At 42.5% G+C, this 20,152-nt stretch overlaps 1 protein-coding gene across 4 annotated transcripts in view; it reads right to left on the reverse strand.

Moving 5' to 3' along the window:
* C7H3orf20 (chromosome 7 C3orf20 homolog) overlaps positions 1 to 20,152 on the reverse strand; it is a 55,416-nt gene that overhangs the window by 34,692 nt on the left and 572 nt on the right. The window contains exons 2-9 of one of the 4 annotated variants that reach the window (XM_045024005.1): positions 16,488 to 16,964; positions 15,251 to 15,361; positions 14,383 to 14,505; positions 13,367 to 13,469; positions 11,434 to 11,625; positions 7,544 to 7,696; positions 4,366 to 4,486; positions 3,025 to 3,156 (exon numbers count right to left, since the gene is read on the reverse strand). In XM_045024005.1, coding sequence (XP_044879940.1) covers positions 3,025 to 3,156; positions 4,366 to 4,486; positions 7,544 to 7,696; positions 11,434 to 11,625; positions 13,367 to 13,469; positions 14,383 to 14,505; positions 15,251 to 15,361; positions 16,488 to 16,926 — 1,374 coding nt within the window. In that variant the 5' untranslated portion in view covers positions 16,927 to 16,964. The remainder of the gene's footprint in view (positions 1 to 3,024; positions 3,157 to 4,365; positions 4,487 to 7,543; positions 7,697 to 11,433; positions 11,626 to 13,366; positions 13,470 to 14,382; positions 14,506 to 15,250; positions 15,362 to 16,487; positions 16,965 to 20,152) is intronic. The other 3 variants (XM_045024006.1, XM_045024007.1, XM_045024008.1) reach the window with 3 other exon arrangements.

Raw genomic sequence — 20,152 nt, forward strand, 5'->3', positions numbered from 1 at the left:
GCTCTGAGGTGGCACCGTGCATTCTCTCTCTCTCGCTCATGCTTCACTGGCTTGTTCTTGCTCACGTGCTAAGGGTCTAATGATTGCCATTATATATATACATTTGGAAAGGGATTTTCTCCCCCAGGTTAGATTGGCAGTGACATTGTTGGTTTTTTTGCCTTCCCCTGCAGTGTGTGGATGTTGCTTGCTTGCCAGGATCCTTTGGGTACATTTCACATAAACAGTTTGCTGCCATTGAGGGGCTTCGGGCATTGGTGCACCTGTCCCTCCTGTTCTCTGCCTGTGACATATAATAGTCTAGTCTGCTGTGGGCTGTAATACTTTGGTCTAATTTCAGTTGTTGGGTTTTAGTGAGCGGGTGCTGCGTGGTGTTGGTGGCCTGTGATATACAGAAGGTCAGACTAGATGATCTGGTGGTCCCTTCTGGCCTTAAATTCTGTGACCTCCTACAGCGTAACAGTTCCATATTGACTCAGCACTGACTTATGAAGAATGTTTCCTACTGAATGCAAACTCTCCTTGACAATAGTGAGAATAGATTTTTAAATATTTAATAGATATTTATATATTTCAGTGAAACTTGCATTTTCAAACATGGAGAGCAAGAACATTTTGAAAGCTATCCAGAATGTCTAGCATCTACATATATGTGATTTAAATTGGCCAGGTCCCTAATTAGTGTAAACTGAAGTCAATGGAGCGACACTAATTTACACCTGAAGATCTGGCCCATTCTCAGATACCAGAAAAATGAAGCTAGCATTCCACACCAGATCTAAAGTTCTTAAAGGACACTATAATCAGGCCCAAAATTTAGACAAGCTTTTACAAATCTATCACCACTAAAAATCCTTCAAGATTTTACCCTCTCTTAATTCAATGGTAACATTCATTTTCCCATTAAATGAACATTCCCCTGCAGTCCTGCCTTTTCAGCATTGAAAACCTGAAAATGAAGTTGACCATAAACAAAAATGTCACCGAGAGAGAAATGCAAAAAGCAAAGAAAAGATTTAAAACGTAAATGAGATTTCAAACATTCTTTCAGCTTAAACTGGCTAAGAGGTTAGCAGCAAGTAAAGACGTATTTATTTGCCACATACTGTTTGGTTTTGAAGTTGACAGATTTCCTCTCTGTATGATGAATAAACCTTTTTATTTTATCTGTCTTCTAAAAGAGAGAATAGTAAAAACAAAAATGCCAGCTGGGAGGATGATGAATTCTAAGTAGAAAGTCCGGGCCAATTAACACCAAATGGTGGAGAAATATGTCACTCAGGCAGCCTATGAAGGCTGCCTCTGGGCTAATAAAGCATTTTAATTGAAAAATTGTCTTTCTATAAAAGTGCATCCACAATATAAATATTTAGGGGAGGACCTGTGAATGGTCCTTAAGAGAAGGTTGTCTTTAAGGCAGGTTTCAATGTAGTTCCTAGGGGTTACTTTTCAAAGGTCAATGGGAGCCTTGGGAAGCAATTTAAAAACATCCAGTCTTAAAACGGAGATGTATTGTTTATCTACTTTCCTTAAATTTAATGTTTGCTTTTGCTGATAAGTCAAAACCTGAGATAAAAGCATCTGCAAGCAAAACAGCACTGTACTGTAATGCCTGGGGCTCAGGGGGCAATCTCTCCAGTACAGAGGTCCCATGCAAGGTTTATTCCTGCTGGCTACCTACTTATGTACCATAAAAAGCCCCACTCAGACAGACCCTTAACACAGGATTTCAAGTGCATAAGGCTTGGCACTAGCCCCCTTGTCCTAGGGTAAATTTCAGCACTAGGGCATAGGAAGGGTGGGTGAAACATAGCCCCCAATTTAGCTACACCCCCTCAGATCAGGAAATAGGCTGGAAATTGGAAGAAAACCACCCTTTCATGTGAATTCTAGCATTTCTGGTTGCAAGTCAGTGGGAAATATTGCTGATTGTTATTAGTATAGTAATACCACAGTGCAATAAGTACCTCCCTGCCTGAAGAGCTCACAGTCTAAGAATTACAAATGCAAAGGACGTCTCTAACACCCTGTAGTTTAGAAATAGGTCATTTATGCCTCACTATGGGCCTGATCCTGCATTTTTTGCACACCCAAGGCCAGATCTTCAGCTCCCTCCTGCAGTCCCTCTGTCTGCTCCTTTGCACTGCTTCAGCAGCACACTGTAACCAGAAAGCCAGGGTAAGGAGAACCCACGGGTGGAACAGAACTGGTACGATGATTCTACACTCATCCTCTTCACAGTCCCTGCGTAAAGGGCAGCAAGGTCAGGGAAAGATGGTGGCCAAAGTTCTTGCGCCTGCCGGCCAACAGTGGGTGCAAGAACAACCCTAGGGGGGCTCTGTTGTAGTTGGCCACAACTTGGTGTGGCCATGAAGCATCGGATACCAGCTCAGTCACTGGATCGGGGGGACAGAGGTAGCAAAAAGTTATCTTTGCCTCTTTCTCAGTTACACCAGGTGCAGCACCAGTACAGTCTGTCAGTTCATTGGGCGTTTGGGTTACACAAGGAATGTAGGATCAGGCCTGACATTGAATCGTTTCTGCTTCTGGTCCACTTCAAAATCAAGAAATGCAAAGTCACATGCAAAACAATAGTTCAAAACATTAACTGAACTTATCTAAAACTAGAGCAGACACCATTAAAACCTCAGCATTTGCCTCTCTAGTCCCCTGCGATGACTATGGTACCTTCCTATTCTTAGAAGAGGCGATAGCTCCTTAGTAATTGCACTGTCTCTCATGGTGACCTTTGAAACGCCTGAGAGAGGGAGAGATGAACCAACACTGAGCGTTTTAATGGCTTCCATTATACAAAACCAGTTTTATGTTTGGTTCAAGTTTAGGATCTGTCCTTATTTTATCACTCTAGTAAATAGGCTTGACTAGGTCAGTGAAAACAGCAATAGTTGAGCCATATTTCACATAATATGGCTGGTTAATTAATTTAAAACTGGTTAGCAATTAGTTGGGCACCTGTCAGCCATCCTTCCGGATGTAATTCGTGCATGCATGACTGCCGCTTACCCGTTTGTTAGCTTTGGGGGGGTGTGCGCATGGAGCTCTTGACAAAGACATATTGACGGTCTCATTCAAACAGGAAAAAGAAAGAGTAATGGAATTTTGACCAAGTACCTTCAGTTTTAGCTGTTCATTTATCTGAGGAAGATAATGGACAGGGTAGATTATGCCTTAGTTTTTGCTGCCACTATTTTCCTACTACATGCTACTCCAGGAGATTTTTATCCATCTCTTCACCTGACGGCTTCCCAGGTCTGTGAAACATCTCTAACACATTTTGCCAGGGTTTATGCCTCCTTAGAGCACAACTGAGTTCATTTGTTAATCAAGGGCAGGTTCCTATATTGAAAACATGCAGACATTCAAATGATTTTGATGGGAAAATCTCTCTTCTGTCAAAACTGTGACTAAAAAGAAATGCAGAGGGTTCTGTAAAATGAGGAAGTATGAGAAACTCCTCAAAGTTAAATTATGTGAATTTGTCACAGCCCCACAGGGTTGTGATTTCCGACATGTACGGTTGCTTCATTCAGACCAGAAGTTGAGGGTGCTCAAAACAACATCTCACAGGATTTGGGCTTTAGTCTGCAGTTTTCCAGGAGAACACCCTCAAACAGAAACAAATTAGAATCATGGGGTAATTCATTCTTGAGAGATAGCCTAGCGTCAGCTACATTTTCTTCAGTGAGCACAAACCAAAGAAGCTTCTGGTTCGCAAATCTTCGGTCCATTCAACTTGTCCTGAGTTAACGTTAAACAATTCAGCTGAGATTTTCAGAGCCACCTAAGTGATTTGGATGCCAAATTTCATAGAATCATAGAATATCAGGGTTGGAAGGGACCTCAGGAGGTCATCTAGTCCAACCCCCTGCTCAAAGCAGGACCAATCCCCAACTTCCATTAACACTAATCAAAATTAGGCACCCATATCCCTTAGGAGGCTTTGGAAATTTCAGCTGAATTTATGAAGGTCTCCTCAGTCTGGTGGCACACAGCTTCTTTTCGAACTAATAATGCCGCAGACCCATCTTTTCCAAGAAGCTATAGTCAGAAACCAAAATGACAAGTTACATCTTTCCAAGGCCATATTATTGCAGGTTTGATAAATTAGAAATAATCTGCAGGTTAAGACTGGGTGCAAAAGTAGTATGAAAGGGACTAGGCAGAAATAAAACACAATGCATCTACCATCATCACATCGAACAGAAGAACTCAGACAGGATCACAGGTGTTCCTGGTGCAAAACCGCACTACACAGACAGCTAGTCTATAGTCTGGGAATGTTCATAATTTTTTACTCTGTTAGGTGTGTGACTATTGGCACTTAGCGGGAGTTCCGTTTTGTACCTGAAATTCTAAAGACTGTAGAGTCTGGGTCTTTGAAGCCCAACTCCACTTGTGAGTCAAATATCCATCTCTGTCCCTGACTGCTCCTCCTTCAAGATCCATCATCAGCGCAAGTGAACAGCTGGGCAGGACAGAAGGGGAAGTACTTGTTAGATTTGTGTTGATTGGATGGAATGATAATAATAAACGTCCAACACTCAGGGGAGAATTCTCAGCAAAGATCTTTACACTCTTACGGAGAGTCACATAAAACCAGTGCAACCCTGGGCTTCACTACTCAACAGCTTTGCTCGGTTCTGCTCCCCTCCCCTTTCATACACATTGCTCAGCTCTCTGATGACCTTTTCTACCTGAGTTATGGCCTGCATTGTAACCATCAGTTACGCCCACTGGGATTAAACTCTTACATGCACCATTAATAAGCACCAATACCGCTCTGTGCGAAGACTAATGGTCAGGAGAATTAATTATCTTTCTTAAAGAAAGAATGATGGGGATGATCATCATAAACAGTAAGTAATAGGTCAGGTTAAGATTCTATGATGGGTATTTTTAGTAAAAGTCAGGGGCAGGTTGCGAGCACTAAATAAAATTGCATGGAAGCCCGTGACCTGTCCCTGACTTTTACAAACAGAGCACTGCCAGGGCTTGCAGCTGCTCCAGCTCCACCACAGCTCCTGTGGCAGGGCTGACCGCTGCTGCTTCAGCCCCAGATGGGCCGACCCAACCCCAGCCACTGGTCCGCAGGCTGGGGACTGCTGTTCTGCCAGCCCCAGGACTGACCGCTGCTGCTGTTCTGGCGGTGGCTGTTCGGCGGCCAGCTGTTCAGTGACCCCAGGCCTGACCGCCGGCCAGCTATTCGGCGTGACCTCCGTGACAGAATCTTATCCTTAGTAATAGGAGACTCTTTTTATAGTATATTCAGTTATTATTAATGAGAAGGAACCATTTGATTGGAGTTGAGACCTCTGGGTTTTGTTCCTTTGTTCCCAATCAACTAGCTATGTGCAGGGCCGCTGAGAGCAGGTTCAGGCTTTGGTGAAAAAAAAATTTTGGGCCCCCCCAGCAAGGGCGGACCAGCTAAATAGGGCTGACAAAGCCAGGGAAGCCGGGCCCTGGGCCCCCTTCCAGACCACCGGGCCCCGGTAATTTGTACCAGCTTCCCCCCGCCCCCAGCTATGTGACCTCAGGAAAATCATTTAACTTCTTTGTGCCTTAAGCCTACTCATCTGTAAAATAGAGAGGATAAGGAGTACTTCACAGGGCTCAGAGGCTTAGTAGGTAATATTTGTAAAGTATGCTGGTGTCCTCAGATGGGAAAGCACTCCAGGAGTGTAGAGTCTTATGCACAACAATATGGAAGCAATACAGAATTAGCAAGAACCCAGTCTTGCAAACACTTGAGCACATGAGTACATTTATGCATGAGCTGTCACTGGGATAGTTGCACATGTGCATAAAGGTAACTTGGGTGCTTAAGTGTTTGCAGGACTGAGGCCTAAACTGACGAGAACCCACCAAAATAACCCACTAATAATTAAAATGTCCTTGCACACCTCTTCTTGAACTGATATGGGAACATTGTCTAATGAACGTCCAGAGCAGAAGATGGGGAAAGGCCTGTGAGATAAATGAAGGGGAGGAGGGGTAGCCCCTGTTTATGAACACGCAGCCAGCCAGTTAGCTGTAAAATCCCTCTTGGTGTCTGTTCTCTGCTTGCTTTACCTGTAAAGGGTTAACAAGCCCACAGGTAAAAGGAAAGGAGTGGGCACCTGATCAAAAGAGCCAATGGGAAGGCTAGAACTTTTAAATTTTGGAAAGAAACTTTCCCTTTGTCTGTTGTTCTCTGGGCTGCAGGGACGGAGCAGCAATGCTGTGTAAGGTTGAACCAGGTATGAAAATTCATGTTCCATACCTAGAAGAAATTATTTGGATAGGGAATGTTTAGTTAGACGCTATCAGGTTTATTTTGGCTTGTGGGTCTCCTCTGTGCTAACCCCAGATGTTTTTGTTTGCTTGTAACCTTTAAGCTGAACCCCCAAGAAAGCTATTTTGGGTGCTTAATTTTTGTAATTGTTTCTTTTAAGATCAAGCAAAAAGCCTAAGTTTACATTTTTAAAGAACAGGATTGGATTTTTCGTGTCCTAAGAGGTTTGTGCATATGCTGTTTGATTAGCTGATAGCCACAGCTAATTTCCTTTGTTTTCTTTCTCAGCTCTTCCCTGGAGGGGAGAGTGTGAAAGTGCTTGAGGGTACCCACAGGGAGGAATTCCCAAGTGCTCCTTCCTGAGTTCAAAGGGTTTTTTTTTGCATTTGAGTGGTGGCAGCGTTTACCAAGCCAAGGTCAGAGAGAAGCTGTAACCTTGGGAGTTTAATACAAGCCTGGAGTGGCCAGTATTATTTTTTAAAATCCTTGAGGGTCCCCACTTACTGCACTTGGAGTGACAGAGTGGGGATTCAGCCTTGACAGCCTGCAAGGGCCTTGAAAGTAAAGACAAGCAGCATCTGTTGGATACACTAGAGCAGGGGGTCCTGATCCAAGTCTGGGGCTGCTAGGTGCTATGGTAATACAAATAAATAAATAATCGTAAAGTATTAAAAATCAAAATCCAGGAGCACTGGCAAGTCCTCAGACTATGAAATGTTACAGTTTAGAAAGACTTCTCTCCCGCAGCCCCATTGCCATCAGCCCTCTGGATGCTTTAAAACTCCTGGGGTTGCCATGTGTCAGCTGTGTGCTCTGACAGGGTTGCACCTGTAACAGAAAGTCATTGCATGCACTAGGCATCAGTAGGCTTTCTCCCTTTATGTACTGCACAGCTTACAATGCTAGCTGCAAATATTTTAAGTTCTCTCACGAAAGATGCTCTTCTGTATTCGAGCTATGGTTCTTGTTTCTTTCAATCTGTTTTTTATATATGCCACTGTATCATTTACTGCTCCGTCCACTGATTCCACCACCATCTATACCAGTGCAATAAGCCACCATTTCTGGTTGTTGGGGACTCAGTCAATTACTTAAATTAGATCCCCCTGGCCTGATTTTTCAGAGGTGTTGAATTCCCACATTTCCCAGGGTTCAATGGAAGCTGCTCAACAGCTCTGGAAAATGGGCATCGGTATTCCAGCTCCACGTACATATTATCTACACTATAGAAGCAGGTTAAAATCCACTCACCTGGCTTTGAAGGAATAATGCACACATGCCTGGTAGTCAGCTATAAAAGAGGCCAGGAGAGCTAGATTTGGAGCATTATTAAAGAGAAGGGTGATTGTTTTTCCCACACAGCACATGGGGAACTGGCAAGCAGCAATATTTCCTGTTGGGTAACTTATACATACTGTTAAGTACTGTTAACACTTGTATATAAGAGACCTTCTGGGATGCTCTGTCCAACTGCATCTTGCCACATTATAAGTAGCACCAACTCCAGTTCTTGCCCAAGACATTTTTGGCCTCCCACGGCAATCATACTGTATTTGTTTTGTTCCCCTCCTCTCCCCACCATCAGACCAGCCCCATTTCCTGAAGCTCACAATACCCTGGCAGAAGCCTAAGTTCTGGACCACATAATAGCCTCCAAGTGAATACCTTTGCCCTACATCTCTGGAACCAGCTCCATTCACATGTCCACTCGAACCAGAGTTTGACAATATTCAGGGCACAGTATGAGATCTATGATTCTGGGCTATACTTTTGATCAAACTTTTGTAATATTAAGGAACAAGAGAATTTTCTTAGCGAGCAAGGAGTTTGTTAAAATGTCTTTTGTAATTGACAGCTTTACTGATGAACACCACCAACATCCATTTCTAAAATAAATGATGAGTGTGGGTGGTGTCTGTAGTTAGGAAACTGTAATATCTTTTCTCATGTACTTCAGAGGACTTTGTTTATGTGTAGAGACAGTAGCTATTGTGTTCTCATGGTTGAGGCAGATGAGAGCTAGATGAAGATCTCAAAACTATTTTTCAACAGAAAATTGACTACGTGAAAATTTTTGCAGGGAGTGTCTGCATCCTTTGAAAATGGTTAATTTTTCATCAGAAAAAAAAACACCTGAAAATTTGGAGTCAAAAATCTACATGTTTTTGGTCCTGAACATTTCTGGGTGTTTGGGTGGTATGTTTTCCAAAAAATGTGGGGGGTTTAGTTTTTTTAAAAAGTCAAAATTTTGAAATTACAATTTTGACAAGAATGATTTTTTTTAAAATGTTAATGAAAATCGTGTATATTTTAAAAAAAGAAAAATTCTCCAACCAGTTCTGCTGCAGACTGTCACAAAGAGGGTGACATACACACATACACCATGTTCTTGTATGGAAACTTTACTTTTGTTCTTTCTTGCTGCTTTTCTGAGGCTAAAATAAGTCACTCAGCCTGAAAGGTAATTGGGTGGGTCTTTGTGTGCAGAAAAACATAAGAACAATTTCTCCATCTAGAAATAACTATCAGCTACAAAGTTACTGCCATGCTCCCAATTACTCCCATTGTATAGCATCTTGGCATAGTGGCAAACACCGGATCCTGGCTGCAAATACTTCCAAAGCTCCTTTCCATCCTTAGTGATGATATGTGCATGTTGCTAAACTATTAGAGATTAGCCTGAATTACTGGCAGCTGAACGACTGAGCACAGGGTCTGTCTCTCGCTCGAGCGCCAGTTCTTTAAGGGCTTAATTCACTGACGTCTTCACAACCAACACTGCAGCGACTGATTCTATTAACCAAAGTGAGGAGCTAGAAACAGAATAAAAAAAGGAAGCATGTCGCCAAATGAGCCCTTTGTGTTTTATACACGGTATTAGAAAGCAGAGACTGGATAAAACGTGATGAATGGATTCATTTAAACTAGAGAAATGATATGAATTTTTTGACGAGCTTTAAATTCTTAATTCCCAGTTCAGTCAAACTGAACACGAGCTCTTGTGAAACAACCACAGATTGAACTACAAAGGAGCTGAAAGGTAGTGGGCAGAAATTGCCTCCGAGATGGAGTGAGGGATTCAGTGGTAGTTCAGACAGTACTCTTGTCCCTCCTTGCCTCTTAACAGTCTGTGAACTCCCGGAAGGACTGGAACTGAAAGTTTAATTTATGAAAATTAAATTATGCTGGGCAAGGAGCTGCATTTCTCCCCACTATCCCCAACAATTTCAGGGTCTTTTGGGGGATGGACGGGGTTATTAATTATGAATGGAAGCTGAATGCCAATGTTTCCAGCTATGCTCTGCAGAAGTGTTTTCAGTGAAAAATCACTGGCCTACAACTAGCATTGGGAAAACTTGCTCGGGTAGCACAAAAAATGGATCCAAAACTTGGTGTGTTCTTTGAACCTGAACGGGAATTATCTGGGGATTCAAAACAGCCTGGTTATATTTCTAAAGGTACTAAAGTGCATTGTTAGCACTTTCAGGCAGGGACCATCTTTTTGTTCTGAATTTGTACAGCACCAAGCACAGAGGGGTCCTGCTCCATGCCTGGGGCTCCCAGGTGCTACTACCATATGAAGAAGAATACCTTAAATGTCTTTGAGCAGCCTGATCATAATTAGGACCAGAAGCAAAAGGGACAAAATCTAATGTAATCTATTCCATCTATCTAACCTAAATGTTTACACTACCCCAATCATCCCGACATCTGAGCGCCAGCAGTGGTTGCACTTTCTACCAGTTTGAGAGATTCTACCAGTTATAATAGAAATCTTGCTGTGGCCAGTAAAATGTTACTGTTCATTTGAAAGATTTTAAGTGTGACCGTTGTCAGTGTCGTAAAAGGGGCTTTTCTTATGGTCTTTCCAGCTCAGGAAAAAGCCCTAGGAATCGCCTGCTCTCATGAGATTCACATCACAATTTGGCAGGCCAATGATATTTGGATGTCTTAGGTGAGGTTTGGCTGAGTATCTGAGCTTCTTAGTGCCTGGTAAACCAAATGGTTGAGTCTTCTGGCGTTCACCCATCCCTAGCTGTTAGCAATGGTTCATGTAAGGACCAGATGGGTGACAGGGGATGGATCACTTGGTGATTACCTGTTCTGTTCATTCCCTCTGTGGCACTGGCCACTGTCGGAAGACAGGATACTGGGCTAGATGGATCATTGGTCTGACCCAGCATAGCCGTTCTTATGTTCACATGGAAAAAGCAAATTACCTTCTCCAGTTCCCACTGACTTCAATCAGAGGGAGATTAGGTTCAAACATGGGACTTCATCCAGCAGTCAGGAGAGAACCAAAGCAAATGCTATACAATGCTTTTATAGACCATGCTTCCACCTTTTGTTTCAACGTGGCTTGAGCACACCTTTTATTACAATCCATTGGCTGGCTTTCTGATCTCTTGGATCAAGACAAATGCAGTAGGCTGTGTTGGAAGGGTGGCACAATTTAGTTTCAATTGAGGGACTAGGAAAGGTTAATCTGCCATTGGGTGCTTACAGGAAATCAGATCAAAGTAGCCTGCAGGAATTCACTGAGCCACATTCTGTCTCAAATGTGTTATCCTGAGTTGTTATGTAATACAAGGGTGTGTAATAGTCAGAAGTGTGTGTGTGTGTGTGTGTATGTGTATGCCTGACTAAATCGGATCACTTTCCAGTCTGAATTTTCTCTTAGACCCATGAAAAAGCACTGTTCTCCTTCCATTTCAAGATCTTGCCACTATCAATCCTCCCCTCCCAGTCCCTCACCAAAAAATATCTAAATCATGTATGAATACTATTTTCCTCTAGGATATACCATGGGTTGATTTCTCCTTAGTATGAGCATTCAGTAACTATCTACAATATTTTGTTCCTCTTTGGACATCCATAGAGAACTAATCCGAAAGCCTGGCTCCCTCAGCAACTCGTTCTTTGTACTGTGTACCGTACATTTGGATACTTCACCAAGGAAAGGCAATGGTACTCATGCTGCTACTATGTGGCTCAGTGGGATTAGTGTCGAAAGAGCCTATGTTAATCTAGGGCCAGATACTAAGTGGCCAGTTTGTGGCTGTGGAGTGGCACAGAAGAAGCATCTCCCTGTAAATCCTGTTATAACCCACCCTTCTCCCTTGGTTTCAGTAGAAGGATACAAAATAAATTCTGTCCCATCAGGAAAGGCAAAATAGAGCTTTGGTGGTTTAGGCTTGCGTTCTGTTGGCAGTGGGACCATCTGCCCACCTTTCCTAGAGGAGATGGATGGTGACCCGAGCACAGTGCCATAGTTTCGCACTATTAGGGGCTTGGTATGGCCCTTTGCTTTCATTGCAGCCTTCTCTTCCTCTCTAAAGTGAACAGGAATAAAGGAATTGTCTGTCTCTGAAACAGTCCAGATTCATGAAGCCAGGGGGCGAGGCCCTCAGCTGGCATGAACAGGTGTGGCTCTATTGATTTCATTGATTTATACCAGCTGAGGGTCTGGCCCTCTGCATTTATTTTGAAATTATTATTGTACAAGTCAGGCTTTTTTTTTTTGACTCCTTTGTGAAGAAAGGGCTCTGCCCACTTTTCTTTTTGAAGAATCTTACTAATTTTTTTTTCTCTCTCTCTCTCTGTTTTAAAGTAGCGAGTTTACTGCTTCTGAAAGCTACTGGATGAAAAGAAATGCATCCACAAAATAAATAACACACAATGAGATACAGTGCAAGCTACTGCCAAGCCTCTCCGCTTGCTAACGTGCTTCATCCCTGACCCTGGGGGGGAACATCTCTAGATGTGAGAGGGAGGTTGAATTACAAGGGCTCTTTCAGTCAGTTCTTGGCCTCTCTATTGGGATTACCACACAGGGCATCCTTCAGTGCCAATTTTTTGTCATGTGGATATCTAGCCAATGGGAACCAGATGAGAGACTGGTCCCCAACTAGCCATCTGATTGTAACAACAATCAGCCTGGCAATATAGACATGAAAAGTTCATTCCTCACTAGCAATTCTCTGAACCACCCATTCCTTCTTTTTACAGCACTCTATTGGCTATAGTTTTAATTTTCTTTTTGGCCTCCAGTGATGTAATACTCTATACATCTTGAAAGTAATATTCTATTCTCCTACTGAATTCATCCCCTTCCATTTTCTAATACTGATCATTTCCCCCGCTTTACATTTCTAAAAACAACTATCTTTTGTAGTCAGGAAAGATCAAAGGGAACATTTCTCACAAATAGAAGCCTTAACCATAGTATCCTCAATCAATTCCAATTTGGGTAATTACAGAGTGTGTCATCATAAATTCCCCCTGCAGTTTCAATTTCAGAAAACTAACCTTTTGCTTCCCCTCCTCTGACACTGTTGTGGGACGCAGATTGGAAATTATGTTCTATTCCAGAGATGGCTGAAATCTCTGTGGTCTTTAAAGCATTCTCAGGATGACAGGCACTAATTAATTTTATATATATATATATATATATATATATATATATATATATATATATATATATATATATATATATATATATATATATATATATATATATATATAAAGGTTCTCTGGAAGATAACTTCTCACAACATTATATATATTATGTTCTATTCCAGAGATGGAATATATAATGTTGTGAGAAGTTATCTTCCAGAGAACCTTGCTGGCGTTCTAGTCTTTCAATTCAAGTCAGCTACCTGGCAGGAAGGGCCTATAGCCCATGGCCTATACAGAGTGTTATGACAGATAAACAAACACAACTCTTTAAAATGCCTATTTCCTTGAAACCTGAAGTTAATCAGACAAGAGAAACCTATCAGCCAAAAACAGTTTTAGAGATATGAGCCCTCATGCTTCAATGTAAACCAGCCACTAACTGAGATGGATTAGGAAGAAACTTCTCCTGTGGGTGGATTATTCCGTAATTGTCCCTTATGGGGTTGTCTGCCTATCAAAAATCTATTGCTGGCCACTGCTGGAGACATGATATTGAACAAGACTGACCATAGATCTGATCTGGCATGGACTTTTTTATGTTCCTATCCCACCACTTAGTCCTTTTTCCACCCATGCCTTTAGGCTTTAGCCTTGGTCATTGGAGATGCTTACATATGTCGGCACATTTCTCTGAGCTTCTGCCTGGCTTCAGGGCACGGGTCATGCTGATGGTCAACATTTATCGCTTCCTGCATCGGTTTGAATTTAGGGGAACCTGCAAAAGTAAATGTTGAGACAAAGACTAAAACCGTCCCTCTTATTGCCCTGGCCCTGAGAGTCTGCGCAAAGGGATGGGGGAGCTAAGATTACATTAACCCCCTTTTCACCATGGACAAGTTGTACCTATCTGAAAGCTATATTAATCCCCCCCATAGTACCCTTTTCAGCCCCTGCTCCATCACATCTACACGCTACTGTAATTAAAGCCACCTGACACATGGGAATAGTTTTCATGAAAATGTTCTCTCCTTTTTCATCAGAAAATTTATGAGCAGTTGTAACTGTAATGGAATAAAGCAGAAGTCAGTATATGCAATACACACATGGGAACACCAGAAGGGGTTCTGGGAAGAAGCCTTGAAGGGGAAAAAAGTAGAATACCAGAATGGAACACAATGCTACATTCATTTGAATAAAAAGATCCTGAAGACTGCTTGTTTAGATGTGGGGAGACAAGATGATCCAGGAGTTAGGTTGCTAGCCGGGAAATCGGAGATGTGGGATCAGTTCCTTGCTCTGCTACAGATCTCCTGTATGAGCTTGGACAAGTCACTTAACCTTTCTGTGCCTTACTTCTCCATCCGTAAAATGGAGAGAATAGCACTGACCTATCTCACAAGGGCACTGGGTGGGTAAATAAATATGTTAAAAAAGATTGTAAGGCACTTAGTATAGTAATGGGAGCCATATATGTACCTAAAATGGATAGTTCAGGGAAAAACTTCACCCAGGCTATATAGCATCTCCCATTGTTTGCTGGTATATTTGCCTGTGTAGACTGTAGTCAGGAGTGAAGCTGATATTAATAATGCAGATGAGGGATCCCCACCCTGGCTGCCACAAACTCCTATATGGGCCTTTCTTTTGGCTGAAGCACTTGCTATTCATGGTGAGGACATTGTGCTTACCTGGGGCCTTTGGTAGTTTGTTTTCCTTTGATGCGAGTGAGAAGGTGAGGCAGGACACAGAGACTTGGTGTATTAGTTGGATGGTGGAGGAAATAGGGATGGGCTTGCAGCTGCCGTGTGACACTGGGATTAAGCAGAAACCAGGGTTTAGAAGTTAAAACCGACCAACCAAGAACTTTCAAATGAAACTAGCTATGGAAATAAAGACAGATGCCTCAGTTGTGTCACAATTCTTGTCAGCCTGATTCATAAACCCGGGGCTGGAGGAAGAAAGGAAAGATGTTTCTGGGGTTAAAGCACTGGACTGAGACTCAGGTGATCTGGGCTCAATTCCCCACTTTTCATAGCCTTTTGCATGACCTTGGGCAAGTCACTTAATCTCTCTTTGCCTCATCTGTAAAATGGGGTTATGGTTATACCTTCTTCTCCACACCCTTTGTCTGTCTTGTCTATGTAGCCTGGGAGCTCTTCTTTGTTCACAGCTTAGCACAGTAGGGTCCCACACTTGGTTGGAGCCCTTAATAATAATGAATATAGTACAGTGAATAGTACTAAAGAGGTGGGAAATCTATTTATTGTGGACAGAGGAGGGCACTATGACTGAGGAATCCTGGGTTCTTTTCCTAGCTCTGCCATTAATTTTCTGTCAGGTAATTTCTCAGTGCCTCAGTTCCCCCTCTCTGTAAAATGGATACCTGCATGGAATGTTGTGAGAATTCATTAGCATGTGTAAAGCCCTTTTGAGATCCTTGTAAGAAAAGGCACACTTATACAGGCAAACTATTAGGCTTATTTATTTTATTTCCCATAAGAAGGATACAATTGTATCAGAGTCTTCAAAAACCTGGATACCATTTTCTATCCCCACCTCTTTTTCTGGGTGCTTGTGCCATTAATTCAGCAGCCTCCTCCTGGTTCTTGGGACATAGCAGCTGACCTGCCTCCAAAAACTTTCTGGCAACCTCATCGGAACTACATCCTGAGGGGGAAAAAAAATCAGGTTGAAAAAAATTAGAGGTCTCTTCCTGTTAATGTTGTCTTCTATCAATAAATCAGAGTTTCTACCTAAGATAATAAGTGCATAGAAGTGTTAATATGCTTTCTCCTCTAGAGCCGATAATGATGTGATTCAAAAACGTTGATATATGAGGCCATACAGAGAATTCTCTCTCTCAGATGCTTAGCTGGTGGGTCTTGCTCACATGCTTGGGATCACCATTTTAGAGAGTGAGAATGAAGTTTTCCCCAGGTCAGATTGGCAGGGATCTGGGAGAGGGGGGTTTCACCTTCTTCTAACATGGGGGGACGGGGGGAATGTTTGCTTACTAGGCTCATTTGGGCACACTCAACACATCGGTTCTCTGCCATTGATGCACCTAGCTCCCTTTCATTCTCTGCCTGAGGCACACAATAGTTTACTCTCCAGAGCAGGGCCGCCCATAGGATTCAGGGGGCCTGGGGCAAAGCGGGGGAGCTGCGGCACTTGTACTCACCCAGCGGCGGTCCGGGTCTTTGGCAGCATTTCGGTGGCAGGGGACTTTCAGTCGCTCCGCGTCTTCAGCAGCACTGAAGGGTCCCCCACCGCCAAAATGCCACTGAAGACCCGGACCACCGCCGGGCCAGGACTCGCGGGGCCCCGGCAGGGCCCGGGGCAAATTGCCCCACTTGCCCCCCGCCCAGGCAGCCCTGCTCCAGAGGGCTGTAAAACTTCAGTCTAATCCAGGTGACTGGGCTCAGTGCAAGAGTAACTAGGTGTGGGGAGTGGTCTGATGTGCAGGAGGTCAAATTAGATGATCTGTGGATCCCTTCTGGCCTTACATTCTACGACTGACAACTATGTAGAAAGTTACCTGAATTGTCGTATCTGCTCAAAGGCTTTGAACAGATGTAGAGATAACTGGGTTGAATGAATATCTAAGGGCTTCTCCATGCTAGGGTCACCGGCACACTTGCTTCAATCATATTTTAACACGGTTAATGGGGGCACGGGGTTACCATAGAGGTTCTAGCACAGTTTCCCAGACCAGGGGCAGGTTCCATTGTGGTGACAGCTGTGTTCTATCGCTGTAGCGAAAGAAAACTAAAGGTAACTGAGGTGTCCTTACCAGTGACAGAATCAATCATCACCTTCATCTTCAGCTTGAGGAGTTCGCTCAGCAGGTGGACTGACCTTCGCTGAAACTTGAGGAGTATTTGCTGATTTTCTGCTGAAGGAGACAGATAGCTGGGCTCTGACACAGTGCTTTTGGGGATAGATTTCGTCCCTGTATGGCTCTTGTAGGGAGTGCTAGAGAAAGATGATTCCATGGTGCGGACTAAATGGACAACAGGACAGTACTCTCCAATGATGACTTTCCTCTCTGTCGTTATTGTTAGCTCCTCCCATGTGAACTCGAAGAGGTTCTTGACCCCTTGTGGCACATGGATGTCCAGTTTATGGCATAATGCAAGCACCTGGATGATTTGGGCCAGCATTTCCGGTGCTGTCACTTTGAACTTTTCATATAACTTGGCATCACTTCTTTTGGCACTCATATCACCCATGTAGCTATTTCCCTTGCGGGTATTTCATTTGATGTGATCTATGGGAAAACAGATGATAAAACAAAATCTATCTTCCATCATAGGCCTATGCTGCAGACGAGGTGACCAAAAAGAATATGTTCCAATGGAATAATAGTAAAAGGTGTTAGTAGTGGTTAAATTTGTATAATAGTTTACTGATGATCAATTAATACCTTCCTGGTGGATTACAACGTGGATTAGCTTTGCAAATAGATGCTTCCCCCAGTATGGAAACAAAGCCACCTCTGTTGGAATGTGGCAGTTGTTTAACCCCACACAGGAATTTCAGACTGTTTTCTTGTTGTTTCAAGCATGCCCCGGGTGTGCATAGGTTTACAGTTGAAGTTGGCCACATCAAAATGAGGGATGGGGTAAAGCATGGGAGAGAACAAAGGATCGCAAGGTGAAAGATAATAAAATCCATCTCTAATGGCTACGTACTTGACTTGTTTTGACTTTTTAAAATTAATGTATTCAAATTTATGGACAGTGGGCCAAATCCTGACACACTGGATCTACTCTGGATTTGGCCTCTACAAGTTACTGTTTTGCTTGCTACAAGTATCTTAGATAAATCAGCTTGGCTGACGTGAGTATTAATGAGAACAGAATCTAGTGCAATGTCTCAGCTGAAGGACAAAGTGAACGGGAATATCATATGCAGCTGAAACAGCAAAGGGAATTTAAATGTATATGAGATATAAAAACAGTTCTCTGAATACGTGTCATTTGTGGTACCAGGTCTCAGAGGCTGTCAAACTGCAATGCTTGTCATAAACATACAGATTACGTCTATAGATGATTTTGGCAACCCCTGTTCTGTATACATGAGGCTACACCAGGTTCTCTTAATTGAATATATGAGTATTTGCTTGGCCAGCACTATGTATTTGATGCCCGATCTAACTCCGTGTGCAAAATTTAGATCAACTGAAAGATAGGGTTTGATTTTCATAGTTGAAGTATGCAACTGTAGATGCAAAACAAATGCACAGCTGTATCCCTAATTTGCATAGACAGTTGCTATACCTGTATGCAGAAATCATATAGATGTTGCATGCACGTGTGTTTAATTAGCTAATTGCATGCACAAATACTTATGTGTAATCATAGTACTGGCATTTGAAATATTGGGTGCACAATTAGATGCTAAACTAATTAGATGCACTGAATATCATTTATTTATTTATAGGCCTGCTTTTCAAAGTTATTACCTTCTGACAGCTTTTTGGTGGTATAGGAAGAAAGTTGGCTGCTGTAGTTCCTGTTGCACAGATATGCACCTCAGAGAATCAGTTCCCAAAGTTAGGTACTCTTGTTGGCAGACCCAGCAGAGATGCTGAGAACTGTATGGGTCCTGGAGACTGAATTACAGATACAGAAGGGGCAAGGAGGCAAAGAATAATTGAAGAGGAGAAGGAGATGATAAAGACTTTAGGTCATTAAGAAGCAAGGAGGTGAGCACACCTCTTCAACATGAACATGCCGACCTTACCACGTTGATGACTGTGGAGTCCAGGGCAAAGACTGGGTTTCAAGAGACCAAAATGCATTATAAGGCCACCATCACCTTGCACTTTTCCATTAATTAGTGAATTTATAAAGGTGGCTATTGCAAGGTATATCTGTGCCACAAATTAAGCCATTGAGTGAGTTAGTGGCAGAGCTTAAGTCGGGTCTCCTGTCTAGACCAGACTACCATCCTGGAACTAAAGATATTTTAAACTTTCCAGAGTGGTAGTGGTTACTTTTATCCCAAATATAGTTGCAGGTGCCTCAGTGTGAAAGATCAAATTACATTTGGGTTAATTAGGAAAAGGAAGCAAATTTTCTTAATTACAAAGTAAACTTTCAGCTGGAACTAACGAAGTGTCAGTCTGATTTTTTATGAAAGTTCATATTTCTATGGCTGGTTAGGGGGTTAGCTAATCCAGACATTGGCATGCAAATTGATTCCTGATGAATTTTTACATTCATTTTAATTTCTGTTCTGCCATTTTTACTATATAAGATGGGAAATCTGTACCCTTTGCCTTCAGTTATTCTATTTTATTCCAAGTCGAGCTTTTCAGGCAAGTTTTCAGAACCAAACCCAGGACATTACAGTTCCCAAGTCACATATACCCAAGAATCAGAAAGGTCCAGAAAACAGGAAGCCTGAGTGGAATGGGGATGGTGGAAAGCTTTATGTCAGTGATTAAAATGGGAGGCAAAATAGGAACATAGAACAGGAACAGACGTGAATGTAGTTCAAAGGAAACAATAACGAACAACTTGTTATTCAAGTTGATGCCAACATTTAAAACATCCTGGCTGCTGTTTTGCAGGAGTCTGCTCAGATCCAATTAAATCTCTGCTTCTACTCCAAATTATGATTTACATTTGCTGATTTACATAGTGCCTTTAAAGGAAGCATTGTCTAGTAGTGCACTAAGCTCAGACCTGGGAGACGAGAGACCTGAGTTCAAGTCTCTGCTCTGTCACAGACTCGTTGTGTGACTTTGAATGATAGACATAGTGTGCTCCAATTTCACCTCATCTGTAAAGTAGGGACAGCAACCCTCTGCTACTTCAGAACAGTGATGTGAGTCTTGATTCATAAATATTTGCAGTGTTGAGACCCTAGGAGGAAAGTAGTAGTGCAAACATATTACTCAGAAAATCAAAAAACTTGCATGCAGGAATTGCTTCAACCACTGCAGAAATGCAGCCACTTTTGGTGTGGAATCCAATAGGAGTGTAAAAGTGTATAGCAACAGTGCACACCAGCTTAGGACAATAAATAAATACTAGTGTGGTGTTTAAACTACGCAGGCCGGCTCCTGCTGGAATTTGAGTAAGATTCCATGATTAATACCCTAATGAGTCACATTGCTTGGGTCATTTAAAACTCAATTGGACAAAGTACCGAAGTCTGGGCTGGAGGAGACACTCCTACCATGGAGGATGAATGGACTAGATGGCATACTACTGCAGGTCTATTACAGCACTCACGTCTATTTTTCCACTTTAAAAGAATGTTAAATGTCCAACACACAAGGCATTTTGCTACTTTCTAGCTGCCATATCTTTATGTGGGCTCACCATATACCTTTAGGCTAGGATTTTTAAAGAGGCCCAAGGGAATTAGGTACCTAAATCCCATTGAAATTTACCAAGAGTTGGGTGCCTGGCACCTTTAAGCGCCTTTATAAACCCACCCTTT

The sequence above is a fragment of the Mauremys mutica genome, chromosome 7, assembly GCF_020497125.1.
Source record: "Mauremys mutica isolate MM-2020 ecotype Southern chromosome 7, ASM2049712v1, whole genome shotgun sequence".
In the NCBI taxonomy this organism is placed as follows: Eukaryota; Metazoa; Chordata; order Testudines; family Geoemydidae; genus Mauremys; species Mauremys mutica.